This window comes from Alosa sapidissima, chromosome 24 (assembly GCF_018492685.1).
Source record: "Alosa sapidissima isolate fAloSap1 chromosome 24, fAloSap1.pri, whole genome shotgun sequence".
NCBI lineage: Eukaryota > Metazoa > Chordata > Actinopteri > Clupeiformes > Clupeidae > Alosa > Alosa sapidissima.
Window position 1 is genome coordinate 1,646,640 of NC_055980.1, and position 17,288 is coordinate 1,663,927.

Below are 17,288 nucleotides of genomic sequence, written 5' to 3' on the forward strand. Positions count from 1 at the left end.
AGGTAATTAATTCATGTTAATGTGTTGGTAGTCCATTTTGTGCTCCACTCAAGTACTTACGGTAAGATATAACAAGCAGTTACGGTAGGTTTCCACACAGCGAAACACCTCACGAATTTCGGCCAGTGAAATTTGCCTCGGGGGGGGGCCTGGACGGCCAAACCGCTAACCGTTTCACTGCAGTGTCTAGCCAGTGGTGGAGCGAGCTAAGGCTATCAGCTAGTTCAAAGGTTTAAGTACTTAATGAAGATATACCTCGACTAATGGCCACCTTACACCAAACAACTTTGACAAGATTTGGGAAAGATTCTTGAAAGATTGGAGTCTTTTGAGGGAAGCTTGAAAGGGGGGGCATTAGTTAAAAAACTACAAGTTGATGTTGCCTATAAACAACAATTTATGTTCATGTTTGTTATGTTCTGAGGGCTAAAGCGGAGTAGTCAGGATCTTTGACGAAGAGATAATATATTTCATACCTGTGTTGCAGCATGTAACCTAACCTAACCTGCCTGAATTTGCTATTAAAACAGAGTTGTTTACCTTTAATATAATGTTCCCAAAATAATTTTGATGACTACATAAAGTCCTAATAGGGGGGCGAACGGGACTTTTGCTGCACTCTGTGTGGTGTCTCATCGCTTGGAATAAGATTAAGCAAGTAGCTAGGAGGCTTGTCGGTGTAGGTAGTTAGCTAGCGAGTGATGTGCATAGAGTAAGCCTGCAAAGGATGACCATACTGTAAATGTCTGATTGTGAACACAATTGCCGATTCCTCAGTCTATGTTCAAAAGTCAAGTAGTCATCGGTTTAGCCATGGGTTAGCTAATGTTATGCCTACTGGCTTCGACAGCTAGCATGCTAGTTACTGATACTAACCACAACAAATGTCTGATCGTGAATGTGTAATTTACTTCTAAAGATATAATGTTCACTAATATGTCACAGCACAAGTCACTGTCGCTACTATCACTGAGTGGCAAAAAGACAAAGTGAGTGGCATCATTCCATTTGAATCTCCAGCAAAAAAAAAATCGAACTGCTATGCTATAGACTGTAAAAATACATATTTACAGGAATTCAGAGCTCTCTTTCTACAGACTGCCGTCCATACATTCCCTCTATATCGTCTCCGAGTTATGTTTATAGTTTGTTACAGAGACTCATATTTGTCGCGTTGTACAGTGATCACAGACAATTGCACTTCTCAACTGTAGGGGGACCCTGAGAGCAGTTATTTTTTTAGCACTGCTTTAACTTTGACCTAACACACTCTCTTTTTAACACCCTTACACCCATGCAGGAATGGCTCTATTTTTGAAGAACATTTCTTTCCATGGGATCCTTCTGGATGCACTGTTTGAGGAGGGAAACCGTGAATGGGTAGAAGTCTCTCAACTCCTGAAGAAAGGCATTGCCAATGGAGTGGTACAGCCACTGCGCACTACCATTTTTCAACGAAGTAAAGTTGAGGATGCCTTCCGCTACATGGCCCAGGGCAAGCACATCGGAAAAGTCCTCCTACAGGTTGAAACTTAAACACCTTCTAAATTTCTTTTGGTTTGAAAAAAAAAAGAATTTCTCTGAAACAGATACTGTCACCTAAGATAATGATTATAATAATATTTCCTCCCTGTAAGGTGTGCCCTGAGGCAAAGAAGAGTGATGCATCTCTTGAAGTCACTCCTCTCTCCATACCTGCCATTTGCCGCACATTCTTCCCATCAACATCCTCTTATATCATCACCGGTGGCCTTGGGGGCTTTGGTTTGGAGCTGGCCCATTGGCTGACAGAGAGAGGGGCCCGCAGACTGGTTTTGACCTCCCGCTCTGGAATCCGCAATGGTAACTGCTTGACCAAAACATAAATACGTTTTTAAATAATACTATTTTTTTCCTGTAATGGTGAGGTGGTGAGACCTCATATAATTTAGCTTTAATAATGTTTGATATTTAGCCTTGAATTTTTTTTTTTTTTTTGTCGTTGAATCATTGAAAACAGAAAAATATTGAACATTTCTCCAGCTGGAAAAGAGTACTTATCATATATGTTGTAGAGTGTTTGCTTTATTAGGAAGTAACATGATATGTATGTGTTAGGATACCAAACTAAGAGAGTTCAAGAATGGCAGGCCATGGGTGTGAAGGTGATGGTTTCCACTTGTGATGTCAGCACTCTCGAAGGGACAGAGCGACTCATTGCTGAAGCCTGCAAACTTGGACCTGTAGGAGGGGTGTTTCACCTTGCTATGGTAACCACTATCCTGATTTGCATTGTAGTTTTCTAACTTTAAAATCAACTTACCTCAGTGAAGGAACTTCATTTGTGGAATGTAAAACATTGAATATTGTGAGCTCATGATATTGTATTTACTGATAATGTGTATTTAGGTAGATTGCACTGAAGCATAAAATGGAAGTGTTCTTTTCTTCAAGGTTCTGAAAGATGGAATGTTGGAAAATCTCTCTCCAGAGCATTATCTCGATGTCAACAAACCAAAATACCATGGAACAATCCACCTTGACAGGTACCCATAAGGAGCTTTTTTTGTTGTTGTTGACTCTCTGGTCATGTTTTTGACACAATTGTAATTTTTTAATGGTGTTTTGATATGGTAATTGGTTTGCAAAACTGTTAATTGAATGCTGTAATGAAGGGTAATGTTTTGCCACAGTAGGGTATACCCTTCACAGATACATTGCGCTCAGGCAATGTATGTGATATTTGTAGTTTCAACACAGTAGCACCACACATAGGTAAGACTAGGCCTATTACAGGGCTTAAATCAAGGACATTTTATGTGCCTGAAGTTAGGCTATCAGACACTTTTAAAAGATCTACCCTAGAAGGTTCTTTACCATCTCACTCAGTACCCCTGTTCTGTGTTAAAAATATACATATAAGAAGAAATCCATCCAACCATTTTGTGTTAAAATTGATTAGTGGTGAAAAGAAACAAGTGACTTGAACCAGCGTAAAAATTTCTATCCATTGCTGATCAACTTCTTGCTTTTTCCTCTCAGGGTGACCAGACAGCACTGCCCAGATCTTAAGCATTTTGTGGCCTTCTCTTCTGTTAGCTGTGGCCGTGGTAATGCTGGCCAGAGCAACTATGGTTTTGCCAATTCTGCAATGGAACGACTCTGTGAACGCCGGCGTCATGATGGCCTACCTGCCCTAGCCATCCAGTGGGGTGCTATTGGAGATGTTGGAGTTGTTCTAGAGACCATGGGGGGCAATGACACAGTTATTGGTGGCACCATGCCCCAGCGTATTTCTTCCTGTATGGAGGTACTGGATAGATTCTTGTGCCAGTCTAGACCTGTGATGTCTAGTTTTGTGATGGTAGAGAAAGTAATTGCAGTAAAAGGAGAAGCTGGTGGGCAGAAGGACCTGGTAGAAGCAGTGGCACACATACTGGGTAGGTACCATCTCATTCTGTAATAACTATTTTAAATTTTTTTAAATAAACATAGAACATATTGTGTAATTTTGCATTTGTTCTTCTTGTGTTTCTTATCTCTGTTTTCGTCTTAGGTGTGCGTGATGTGAGCAGCCTGAATGCTGATGCTTCACTGGCAGATCTTGGACTGGATTCACTAATGGGTGTGGAGGTGCGGCAGACTTTGGAACGTGACTATGACATTGTCATGGGAATGCGTGAGATTCGTCAGCTAACCATCAACAAGTTAAAGGAACTTAATTCTCAGCCAGGAGACAAGGAAGGTATGTGTTTGAGGCTGAATTGTCTTTTATGATTACATTTTGTTGTTACTCACGTAGTTTATTCTAACTAACAAGGTTGGGCCTACACTGAAGTTACAGAATGTTTACTTATTTGCCCCCTAGTTTGGCACTCCTGTGGCAACCTAATATCTGCTGAGGGTTCACCAGTATAATCCACAGCCAATGTCAAACAATCAATGTGCATTTTGTGGTCACACTCACACATGCAACACTGGTTTTCGCTTGCCAAATTCAAATATTTCCATTAAGTGATGCAAAGCTATTGAGTATGGGTTTTATCTGCCTGTGAGGGTCATTCCAGGGAAATGTGGCAGTTTGGCAGTTCAACTTCAGTTGCATCCATCAAAAGCCATGGTAGTTATAAATAAAGGGCGACAGAATGTGAAGGGAGGAAAAAATAAGGTGTGACAATTCTAGAAGGGCATTTTCCACAAGCATCTTGCATTTATATAAAAATATAAAAATAATGATACTTTTCTCTTCTCTGTTACCACATGAAAAGCACAATTCAGTAAATTCAACCAAGTCCCCTATATTTCTGACCTTACAGCTCTGGAAAAAGTTAAGAGACCACTGCACATTCTTTTTGATGATTGGTTGCTGAGTGACATTCAAATGAGTTGATGGTCATATTCAAAAGAGACCACTGCAATTTGAATATGACCGTCAACTCATTTGAATGTCACTCAGCAACCGTAAGATGACATCAGAAAAATGTGCAGTGGTCTCTTAATTTTTTCCAGAGCTCACGAGAATTTGGACCACATTTCAAATATGCGCCATTTCCATTGAAATTATGATAATTCTCTGCTTTCTTCAACATCACAGTTGTAACATATTACAGAATGGCCTAGTGTGGTCCAGTTTTCTGCTCACAGTAAAATATACACAGGTTGCCAACAAATGGTATTTTGTACTTCTTCTTTTTCCAATTTTCAAGATACTCCTAAGTCTAGTCATTAATGACAACAAAGAGTTATACAGTTATTTAGAGTTAAAATATAGTTATTTTGAGGCACACAGGCATGTATGCGGAAAATGTCAAGAGCTTACCCTGATCATGAAACTACCCATGTTCACAGATGTAAATACATGGTAGATTACTCTAATTTACTTGAACTGAAACAATTGAATTTATTTCAATGATAACATCACTAATCTCTCTAGACATACATACAGTAATGGATATATTTATTTTCCCTCCAGAGTCTCGGCAGCAGTCATCAAAGAAATTCAGCCCACGGGCTCTGCTGGAGTCAGATCTTAGTTTGATGTTAGTGAACCCAGATGGACCCACGGTCACTCCACTCAATTCGGTCCAGAGCAATGAGAGGCCTCTCTTCTTGGTCCATCCTATTGAGGGTTCCATTTCTGCATTACGCACCCTCTCTAGCAAGCTCAGTGTGCCCTGTTATGGGCTGCAATGTACAAAAGGTAAGGGATTGCCCCCCCCACACACACACACACACACACACACACACACACACACACACACACACACACACACACACACACACACACACACACGTATGTATATAGATGTGTATGTAATGTTCTGGGGTATAGGTTGTTGGGTAAAGGGGTGTGTGTTATTGTGATTCTCTCATCCTTAAGCTTTGCCATTGTCACTTTTGTTTTTTATATTGTTTAGATTAGACAATTAATTTTCTTGTTACTACTTCTATCTCTCTTCTACAGCTGCTCCATTGGACAGCATTCACAGTATGGCTGCGTATTACCTTAAGTGTGTGCAGCAGGTGCAGCCAGAGGGGCCTTACCGAATTGCTGGCTATTCCTTTGGTGCTTGTGTAGCCTTTGAGATGTCCTCTCAACTTCAAGAAGCTGGCTACCCAGTTGAGCACCTATTTTTGTTTGATGGCTCCCACTCTTATGTGGCAGCCTATACTCAGGTGAGTAGAGTCTATAGCTCTTGACTGCAATTTGATGTCCCCTATACGATTTTCATTCTAGTTTATACCTAAGGGCTTAAGTAGCCCAATTTCAGCAATGATACAACGTACAAATAATGTATATGGTCTATGAGTTCAAATATTAATATTGCTCACATGAATACAGTATTTGAACAACAGAAATTTTATAAAATGTTTGTTCTTGTATGAGACTGTGTGAAGCCTACCCCACTCCCCCCAACATTCTAAATCAATTGTATGCACCACATTGCTATGTACAGTAGCATAGTAATATTATACACCATTTGAGCTTGGACTGTTGGGGATCCATACATGACAACCTTCATGTACAATCTGTATAGTGCTTTACATTGTCAAATGAATCTTACTATGTCTCAATTAAATTTAATCAAAAATGCCCTCCTCCCCCTCCTCCACCTTTGGTGCTTCCCTACCTTACACTGTGTGAATCCTTAGCAATAAGTGGATGCAGCATATTGGGTCTTGAAATAACCACAAGAATCCATAGAAATAGAATGTCCCTGTTGTGTTATTGAATATAAGTTGTGCAGGTGTATAGTCCATCTTATACACACCCATTGAACCCAACAAAAATCCAAAAATAGAGACTTTTATGTAATTATTCCATATTTTGTGTAGTCCCTCTATATCAGAACCCCTGACATACCAATAATAACACTTCAGAGTTACCCTTCATTTGAGACTATGATTATGCTTCTACCAAGCCTTTTATTTTCAGTATACATTTTGGGTAACCAAAAGTCCTATATGGAGTCTCCATAGGGCATTTTGCCAAACGCATGGACATACCTTTACAAATAACTATGTAATCTACTCATCTTTTCTTCTATATTGATCTACTTTTACACACCGCTTCACAAGACCTGGTGCTAGGGCTCTGTGCCAGTACATCACAGCTTTCTACAGAGGTCAAGCATGTGAAAAATAAACTTCTAAAATCAATTTGTCACCATTTTGTGGCTTGCGCTGAGAAACAAGTAGTCCACCACATCAAAGTTTTAAATGTTCTATAGCAACGTATTGCTACGTATTGGATTTATATCTATCATTTCTTCTACCCCTGTGCAGAGCTACAGAGCAAAGCTGACCCCTGGCAAAGAGTCAGAAGCTGAGACCGAGGCCCTCTGTGCCTTCATCCAGCAGTTCACAGGAATTGAGTACAACAAGGTAAAAAGACCCATACAATTCTTACAGGTACACCTCAATCATATATTGTATGTTCCCCAAACATATCCTTATTGTGGCAGTACCATAGCCTGGGAGAGCCCAGATGAACCTGTTGGCGAATTTGAATTCACACTGCAGGTCAGTCTAGCAAGGAGGCCATTCTTTCACACAAACATAGGTCACAGACCACTTGGAGGTACAAACAATATCAGAGTTTTGGTTGATTTGACCATCAGTTAACTTCGAAACAGGTATTTTACTTTGGATAGACGATAGCAATATAGGAGTGATTTAACATCAAAAAATCTAGACTGGAGTAACTCAACATGTGAAAGAATTAGGGATGCAACGGTACACGGTATATTATTGAACCGACATGAACCGCGGTACATCTGTAACTTATGATTTGCAAACGTTATATCATTGTGCTGTGCAAACTACACAAACGTTAGACATTCACCAGACACCTACAGAAAACCAGTGCATGGGCCCTCACACCGCTGCAACCTATAGTCCATCTTATACACACCCATTGAACCCAACAAAAATCCAAAAATAGAGACTTTTATGTAATTATTCCATATTTTGTGTAGTCCCTCTATATCAGAACCCCTGACATACCAATAATAACACTTCAGAGTTACCCTTCATTTGAGACTATGATTATGCTTCTACCAAGCCTTCTACCAAGCAGTTGAAAACTACCCTATAGCTAAAAACTAAGCCTAGTCAATCAGTCACGCTACCATTTTTTTTTGTCTATAGGCAAAATATATGTAATTGTTTGAATCTGTAGGTTTTTTTTTTTTTTTTTTTTAAATATATATTAAAATACCAAAACTGCACTGTTGGCGTGGCCCACAAACCGTGCCGTGGCATCCCCCATAGGCCATTGTGACACCCTCTTCCAACATTCCAAAAACAACAGGCACCAATCACAATTGCTTGTCTGGCATAGGGCGGGCGGGCTTTATATGATGACAGATACGATAAGTTTAATGCACCAATTTAAGTTTCATTTCACTGCTGGTTACGCCCCTGGAAGTCAATGGAGCCTTTCCAGAGCCACTCTCAATCGTAATTGAGATATGCGGTGGTGTCAAACGAGGCTAGTAGTAGCATTTCTTGCAGACATAATGCTGAAAATGTAGACCACAATTAGATAAGTACGACTAAGATGAATGCAAAGTCATATACTAAAATACATTTTTGGGGAGGTTATAAAAATACATTCTCATGGCAAAAAGAATGAATGTATATCCTGTCTACTAATTATAAAGATATTTTAATTTTTGCAAAGATTACTGTGAATGAACTAAAAGTGAAAAATCTGTCTTTTACTAGCTGTTGGAGACTCTTTTGCCACTGTCCGACTTGGAAGCAAGAGTGAATGTGGCTGTAGACCTAATCACCTCCAGCCACAAGAACATCAGCCGCCAATCACTACACTTTGCTGCTTCCACCTTCTACCATAAGTTGAAAGCTGCAGACAGCTATGTACCTGCCACCAAATACCATGGCACCATCACCTTGCTGAAGGCCAAGACCAGTAGCGATTACGGAGAAGGCCTTGGGGCAGACTACAAGCTCCATGAGGTGATATTTCAGATATTTTACATTATAGCAGATAATTGTTTTCTGAAGAAAAAAAAAGTGTACAAATAAAACAGTTTAAATTATTTGTGAGTGCTGAATCTGTTAAATGAGCAAAACCACTTTTAATATCCGGCTCTGTACAGTTAAATTCAGTTAAATATTGTTTTAAGTGACTTTCCTGTATAACTGGCAGGATGGCTATAGATCAGTTACAGCAGCAGGCCTACACAATAAACATATGTGTGCAAGAACACAATGATCAATGTATGGACTTTTAAGCTTGCATTAATGTGAGTTCTTCTTGTTGATGGCAATTTGTGCATTGTCTTAAGATGGCAAGTTATATTTTACAGAGATACACGTTTTCCCAGCGAGTATTTTCTCATGTGTATGCACCATTGAGACATGTGACCCTTAGTCTAGGAGACACTAGTCTCTGGTAGTCTCCTTTCAGACTGTTATGTTATGATATATATTGATATATATATATATATATATATATATTTAGTTATTTTGTTTTATTTTTTTAACTTTGTTAAGTTGTGTCTTATCCCTGACAGGTCTGTGATGGGAAAGTGTCCGTTCAGGTCATTGAAGGCGATCACCACACATTCCTGGAAGGTGAAGGCGTGGAGTCCATCACTGGTATTATCCACAGCTCACTGAAACCCATTACCATGTAAGGGAGGGCTGACATACTGGCTTTATTTGACAGCTTACTCGTCATTCCAGCATGCTTCCTAAACATCACCTTGTGAGATCATCTCAGTTCCCCAACATCATTTCTCTATTTGTGACCAAAAACTCATCTCTGGCTTCTAGATTGTTTCTCTTTAATTGCTCAAACAAGGATTTGGGTAGTCTTGTTACAGGTGTTGCATTGTTACATTTTATGTTGATTTAATGCAAGTCTTGCACAAATGGAGTATGTCAATATCATGTCAGCATGAACTGAGTGCATCAACAGTTGTAGAAGATTAATGTGTCTCTTGAAAAGGGATCAATAAAGATGACTGTGTCTCTTAAAAAGGGATCCAGTTTAAAGAATAATCCTCTACAGGTATCATTAGTCATACACATCCCTATTGCATCATGTTTTTGCAGTGATTCCCATTCATCATTCCCAAAATCTTGTTTTTTTTCTTGAAGTTTACATGGTACACTGTTGAAAGGAACAGTTGTAAGTGGGTCAATAACTATTATTTGAAAAGAAGTATTTGGTCTGTTACATGTATAATTGGTAAACAATGCCGCTTTAAATTGCTTATCTATCTAATCAATAGGATAACTTGTAATGTTTTGCATAGTGAGCTTACCCAAAAATGGACTATTTTTTATCCACAGTGAATGTTGTGATGTATATGTGAAAGGCACCTGTGGAATTAATTCAGTCACTATAGGTCAACTTTTAGGCATATAGCTGTGATTTTTCTTGTAGATTAACACTGCTCTGTCAAAGTCATAGAAATGTGTAAGTACCATATTTTATTTTTTATGGTTGAATACAACAAAGTGGGATTAGTTACTTCTGGCACTAGTCTCTTGGTCTTTCTGAGACTTTTCGGCAAGTCTATGACGAATGCATCAACTTCTGATTTAGTGTTGTGAATTGCTGCACAAGTTGTCAAAAGGTTTGTAATTCATTTTTATTTTTTTATTGTAATTTTTCAAGTATTTATTGCACTAGTCTCAATTAAATGCTACCACTAACAGTTCAGTCTGATGTGTCCTGTTTTTACTCTCGTTTACTCCATAAGACCCTTTCATGTAATACTCAAATAATTACCTTTTAGAAATGGTGAATTGTAAAGTTGAAAAGTGTACACCAGAGGTCGTCAAATGGCAGTCCGAGTCCGGACCCTGACGTGATCCTATCCGGACCCGGACCATAATAGCCTAATTTAGATTTTCACGTAAGATTTCAAAGCTGCACTAAATGTTTTGTAGGATAACAGCATTTACTTCAGTAGCCTCAGGAACCATCATTTTGCCTGCTGCTACTCAGCCAGTGAAATTTGCATTCTGTGCATGCAAGTCGAGTCAGAGTAAAGTTACTATGGTGAAGAGACTCACTGATGGCCTGAAACGAGCAAGGAGAGGAAACCAGACGAGAAACAATCAGATGGATATCTAAGTTAGCGATGCCGATGACTCTGTCATAATTAGTCTGCTTAAGGGAGGGAAACTAGAGCATTGCCCAGTGGTGAATGACTTTGTCTCTTGGTGTGAGGAGTCCTATCTTGAACGTGTCCAAAACCAAGGATATGGTGATTTGATTTTAGGAAGTCTGCATCTAGGGGAGACCGGGGCTGGTTGGAACAGGGGCAGGTTGAAACACTGTTAATATCCAGGCTACTAGAGGGAGCTGCAACAAAATTCCAACACTAAATTGACGGCCTTATTGAGTAGCGTAAACTCACGTATGTAACTGGTCTCCAGGTCCTTAACCCTTTAGGTGAGAACAACTTTTTAATTTTGTAGTGTCAAAACTTAGAATATGCACCTCCCACTAAATACATCTTAGAAGGGTAATAGTTAGGGATATAAAAAAAAGATTGATTATAATTGATTGCTAGGGGACTCCTCTATAATTTAAAATGAAGTTTGAAAACCTGAGGTGACTGATATTAGCAGGCTAACAGCATTTGTGCAAAAAAGTTTGACCTAGCAGGTTGGCACACTGATTTTGGGGTTGGTTGGCACATACATTCCCTATGGCTATTTTGTGACAAATCTATAAACTTTTGTATTTTATGCATAAAAACATCATCAATCTTTATTTTAACATTGTTATTGTAATTACTGAACATAGTTTTACATTTGGAAGCATTTCAGACAAATTTAAACATTTGAAGTTAAAAAAAATCGGTAGGGAGCAAATTGATCTTGACGGTGGGCCCTACTGAAGAAAAACACACAGGAAAGACATCAGCAAAGCCCTACAGGCAGTGATTATAGATGAGCACTTCAAACAAAACCAAAAGGAGTACTGCAAAGGACTATAACATAGGTGTTCCAACCAACCCCGTGCATGGGGCAGGTTGGCACACATGCACAACACCACTTTAATCATAAATAACTCAAAACAAGGGATCATTTGTTGACATTGAATGTATACATTTTGTAGCGGAGATCCCAAGCTTTCAGTTAATCACAATTTGACCATTTCAACGCATTGTAAGACGGAGAAATATAACCGAGAGTGAAAAGTGTTCCAACCAGCCCCGGTCTCCCCTACTCCAAGCCTACTGGGATAAGGGGACTGGAGGTGGAGCTAGTTGAGAAATATCTCGGAATGGTGCTAGATAATAAACTGAGTTCCCAGACTAATTCAGAAGCCATCTATAAGAAGGTCCAACAGTGTCTCTACTTTTTAAGAAAAATGAATTCATTTAATGCCCAAATAGCAAAATCAGATTGGCAGATAGCGGACCGCTGGTGGTAGGCTATGCCGCTGGCGGCGTGCCACTTGTGGTCCGCCGTTGGACCACCATCTCTTTAAATTTAACTTGTCATGAATATTAAGAAAAGTTATTACAATTATATATGGAGTATAACTGAACAAATAAAAAATATTTTAAACCAGTAGTGGCAAAATATTGAGCAATTTGTCTGCAACTCGCCAGCGGACCGCCAGAGAACCAATGAGCAAAATGCCAGCGGACCGCCAGCCTCTTGCAATCTGGGATGTATGCACAAAAATGAATGACATTATTTTATAAATCTTTTATTGAGTCAGTACCTATCATCTCCAGGCCCGGGGTGGAGAATCGGGAGAATTATCGGTGGGCCGCTTCACTTTTGGGCCGGTCAAGGAAAAACATATTGACATTTGTCACGTATTTTCTCTTAAAGTAGGCTAGATTAGATTCAACTTTATTGTCATTGTGCAACAATGAGAAGTTTGCCAATAGTGGCAAATGTCTTCACCGTGATTTGCCACCACATTTAGCCAATAATGGCAAACTTCCAGTGAACTTATTCAAAAACAAGCTCACTTGAAGCAACTGGAATCCATGCATTTCCACAGAATTATTTTTGGAATCTGATCCCTTATCATACCTGTTCATTTGTACTCGTCGCTCGACTTATCGTGACTAAATTCAAGATGGCGGCGAACGGTAAACTTCCTGAAGGTACTGTCTGTATAAATCGTCTTGTAAATAAACTACCAGTGCCTTTTCAAAGTTCTCAATGTCTCGTTTTAAATGTCAAGGCCCTCAGAAGTCTACCAATGAAGTGTGGAGCTACTTTGAACCTTGTAAATGGTGTAAAACAGTGATTTATTTGCATGGCTAGGCCGATGCCTGACGCAACCCCATCGAAAAACTGTTGGTAGCATCGGCTAACTAGCGCCAGATTTCGGAGTGCAGGGGACAAGCCATGATGAACTATGAGACATACTTTCACACTTGGTATCATGTTTCAACACACTTTAGGTCAATATCCTCCTTTACGGAAGCTTATTGCTGCCACACTAAAAGAAATAAAAAGGCTCAGTATTATGTAATTACGTGAAAAGTTTCTTGTTATAACAATATCTTTTTCATGTTTTAACAAGATATTTATCACGTTATTACATGAAATTATCACGTTATTTCATGATACTGATATTTTCACGTTATAACGTGAAAATATCATGTTATTTCAAGATATGATATTTTTACATTTTTACAAGATATATATCACGTTATTACATGAAATTATCACGTTATTCAAGATAATGAAACTAAATGAAACCAGAGGCAAGAATAGGATATGCTCGTTTACACGACTAAACAAATTTTATTTTAAGCTCGCAAGACATTCTCATTATTGAACACAGTGGATGATATTTATAGGCCTATAGCGTATGCGAACACCCAAGTATTGTCCAGTCTGCACCTGTGTGCAGTAGGCTAGCGGAGTGCCAATCGGGAGAGTCGGGAGGATTCCGTGTTCAATAACGAGAATGTCTTAAACCGAGCTTAAAATAGAATTTGATTGAGTCATGTAAACGAGCATATCCTATTCTTGCCTCTCGTTTCGTTTAGTTTCATTATCTTGAATAACGTGATAATTTCATGCAATAACGTGATATATATCTTGTAAAAACGTAAAAATATCATATCTTCAAATAACATGATATTTTCACGTTATAACGTGAAAATATCAGTAGGCCTATCATGAAATAACGTGATAATTTCATGTAATAACGTGATACATATCTTGAAGATATTGTTATAACAAGAAACTTTTCACGTAATTACATAATACTACACACACACACACAGTCACTGCTCCACTCCCCTCCCGCCCACACACACATCTTCACTGTCATCACTCACATACATCATACATACAGTACTCTGCTTGCAATAGTAAGTCCCTTCACCATACTTGCAGTACACTCCCCCCCCCTCCCCTACATACACAGCACATTATTTCATCAGGAAGCTTCTCCAACACACATCCCCAACATACTTACAGCACACTGACCCCCCCCCCCCCAATACACAGCACATTGTCTCATGAGGAAGGGAGTTTTTCCTTGCCCCTGTTGCTCTTGGGTGCTCCTTGTTGGTGCCCCCCGCCCAATCCCAATCCTCCCCCCACCTTAAACCCCCCCCCCATAAATGCACAAATAGGCTGACACCAGACATTTCTTACTTCCAGTAACTATATGCATGTGACAATAAACTTCCTTGTATCCTTGTAAACTTTTCACGTAATTACATAATACTGAGCCTTTTTATTATTTTAGTGTGGCAGCAATAAGCTTCCGTACTCCTTTAATAGTGTCCACTGTTAAATACCACATATATTACCTTTGAGGCCTAGGCTATTTTTTGTGTAATTTTACCACTTTTTCTTTTAAGCTCTTATCTTGTGTAGCAGCCAGTAATGTAATAACAACCAATAATGTAATAATGACCAATACCATTATAATTTTAATGTAATAAAGCCAGTTATGTAATTATGTTATTACATTATTGGTAAGATATAGTCTTATTTACTATAAACAAACAATTTATAACTGTGTAGGCCTACGAATGCTTTACTAATGAGAAATAATGTATGAGCAATACTTTACAAATGATGAACAAACCATTTACTAATAAAGCATCTCCTGTTTCCAAGAAATTTTGCGGGACACCGTAACACCGGCACACATGAAACTAAACAAGCATGTAGCTCCACTAGGGTGATAAGGAACAGTGGCTTTAAGACCCTTACAGTTTAGAAATTTGTCATGCACTTAGGTGTCATCAGACGTGCATTTGGGTGTGACCAAAGTATTTTTTTGTTGCATCGTAGGAAAACATTGCACACACATTACATTTATTTTTATTAATTTAACTGACACATATGTACACATACATACGCACACACACACAAACTGTGATACAGTGTAATACGTTTTTAATCTCACTTTTGTAGTTCAAGAAGTTCACACTGTTTATACTGTTGTGTTGAGACTAGTAAGACTTGAGACTAAGAAAGAGTTGCAAAAGCAACAGATGGCCTTGGGTAGTATGACTTGTGGTTTTAAACTAATACTACTAATAATAACATGTATTATTAAGTAATTATAAATACAATCTTAACAGACTGAATATGTTGATATTTTACTTTTGATTGAGTCTCTGGATTACTGATGGCACAAAAATATGTGAATCTAGTCAAAGTGGCATGTGTGTTAGGTGGGGGTGGAGCCAAACAGCTGGGCATGGGATAAATGGTAGACAGAGGGACTACTGTTGGGAAACAAAATAGATTTCGCCTTCATAGAGAGTGTAGGCAGAGGACGGAGAAAGACTGGATGAATGCATTAGCCATTCCTGTTGAAGAAACATAATGTGGTGGACATCAAATGAACATTCTACTGAAAGGTACAATTAATTTTGCTAAATATACCATATATACATGTAGATAATGCTTCCAACTTAAAATGCTAACAGTAACAGAAAGACTGTTAAACAAACATTTAAAGTAGAGTGAGGTGGAAATATAGTATCTTAAGTTTGATAGGTTCAGGTATAGTGTATTATTATCTCATAAAATTAAAGCCAGTGTCCTTTTTGATATAGGAATAGGCATCAGCTACATAACTAATATGGTGTGGACTCATAAATACTAGATGCTGAGGCATTATATGGCTAATTGTTTTCACTGGAGCTGCTGAATGCTCTGCTTACCATGCCGAAAAAAAGACCAGAAATGACCCACCTTGAAAAAAATAATAAATACGACCAATAATCACTTTTAAAACTGAGAGTTAATCGTTTTAACTGGTTTAATTAATATTTTTAGGTTTGCAAGCAAGCCAAACTTACATTTCTGATTGTATTTTCATGAATGGATATCTTCAATATATATCAAAACGGGATAAAGATTATGGGGCAAGTAGCATTTTGTCAGGAATCTGAAACAGGACATTCTGAAGAGACGTATTTGTGAAGAGGTTTGCTGATGTTATGTTATTAGCTTTAAAAGTAACAGTTTAAGTAAAATTGAATAAATAAAAAATCATGAAATACTATGAGGATATCTAATCTCTAAAGTAAAATGTGTTATAATTACTGTAGGCCAAGTGTTTTCATGTACTGCTCTGAATCTCTTAGATGAGGTCTCAAACTATGTAATGCACAGTACAACCAATGCTGTATGCACTCATTGTTTCATAGATTTAACAACAGGGTTATGTGATGAAATCCAGTGTGTGGGTGTAGTGAGGGGGCTTTCAAATATTCAGAACATTTCTTTTTTCATTTTCTGCCTCTTTGGTTCTGTTGTGGAATACATTATAGCACTTATCTCAAACAGCAAGAAACACGATAGAAATATGCTTGGTAATGGTGTGTTTTTAGTGTTGTGAAATATGCTTGGTACTGGTGTGTTTGGTGTGTCTAGACTCTCCTGCCATGTGATTACTACAAGCATAAGCTTTAAAACTCAAATTCATGAACAAGGGAACAAGAGAAACCAGATTATGTTTGTCAGTCAGTCAAAGCACTTCAACAGCACCTTTGGAATACATCAGCAGCTCATCAGTGATGTAACTAATGTATAACAGGTACACAGTCCTTGATATACTGTAATATAAGTAACACTCTAACTGTCCAGCTTAGTCTACTAAGCCAAAGAAGAGGTTTGCTGATAATCATTAATTTCCCTTGTAGTGTTTTTTTTTGGTGGAAACAGACTTAAAGCCAAACTGTTCTGTTACTGGCCCTTGCCTCTTTGAACACACAGCAAATTTCCACCCATAGGTGGTGCTGCTACTGACATATTTCACTTCCTGAAGACTTTTCTGCACCACTGTTTTGTGATATAAAGGTTCATGAAAAGTTCATGTCGAAGTTGAAGATGCTGCATCATTACCACAGTCTTCAGCAAGCCACATTTCATTAAATTCAATTCATAGGGAGCACTGCAACTGATAGGGATAACGGCCGCCGAGGTGTCCTGTTATACGGAATTAATGGACGAGGGCGAGAGGCAAAGAACTCCCTGCAGCGTAGGTTCCGTTTAAAAAGAAGCCAACTTGTTCAGTTTGTTGTACAACTTTCTTTGGCCCTATGATGGTGTGTAGAGTTAACTTGTTTACAGTTGATTCCATTGTTGCGAAGCCTGCTTCCAGCCTCAACCTACTATGGTTGTTATACTGTAGTTCCCGTTCATAAGCATTGATATGGAACGGTGATTAAACATTTTTTACCAGATCTACTTCAAAGGTGTCTTGTTATTCAAAATGAATAGCCACCCCACCAGCCAATCAGAAAAGAGTATTTCTTCTCTCCAGGTGATACATTTCAATATCTTTGACCCTAGATATATATTGTGGA

General features: G+C 38.6%; 2 protein-coding genes across 5 annotated transcripts in view; both read left to right on the forward strand.

Annotated features, from left to right (window-relative positions):
• fasn (fatty acid synthase) overlaps window positions 1–10,172 on the forward strand; it is a 49,078-nt gene extending 38,906 nt beyond the window's left edge. The window contains exons 32-42 of the mRNA XM_042082772.1: window positions 1,301–1,524; window positions 1,638–1,842; window positions 2,098–2,249; window positions 2,434–2,525; window positions 3,022–3,419; window positions 3,536–3,724; window positions 4,952–5,179; window positions 5,444–5,655; window positions 6,766–6,864; window positions 8,209–8,460; window positions 9,021–10,172. Coding sequence (XP_041938706.1) covers window positions 1,301–1,524; window positions 1,638–1,842; window positions 2,098–2,249; window positions 2,434–2,525; window positions 3,022–3,419; window positions 3,536–3,724; window positions 4,952–5,179; window positions 5,444–5,655; window positions 6,766–6,864; window positions 8,209–8,460; window positions 9,021–9,143 — 2,174 coding nt within the window. The 3' untranslated portion in view covers window positions 9,144–10,172. The remainder of the gene's footprint in view (window positions 1–1,300; window positions 1,525–1,637; window positions 1,843–2,097; window positions 2,250–2,433; window positions 2,526–3,021; window positions 3,420–3,535; window positions 3,725–4,951; window positions 5,180–5,443; window positions 5,656–6,765; window positions 6,865–8,208; window positions 8,461–9,020) is intronic.
• A 4,858-nt stretch (window positions 10,173–15,030) lies between these two features.
• si:ch211-234p6.5 overlaps window positions 15,031–17,288 on the forward strand; it is a 46,264-nt gene continuing 44,006 nt past the window's right edge. For 2 of the 4 annotated variants that reach the window (XM_042082775.1, XM_042082780.1), the window contains exon 1: window positions 15,033–15,332. In XM_042082775.1, coding sequence (XP_041938709.1) covers window positions 15,298–15,332 — 35 coding nt within the window. In that variant the 5' untranslated portion in view covers window positions 15,033–15,297. Of the gene's footprint in view, window positions 15,333–17,288 lie in introns of all 4 variants that reach the window. The other 2 variants (XM_042082776.1, XM_042082774.1) reach the window with 2 other exon arrangements.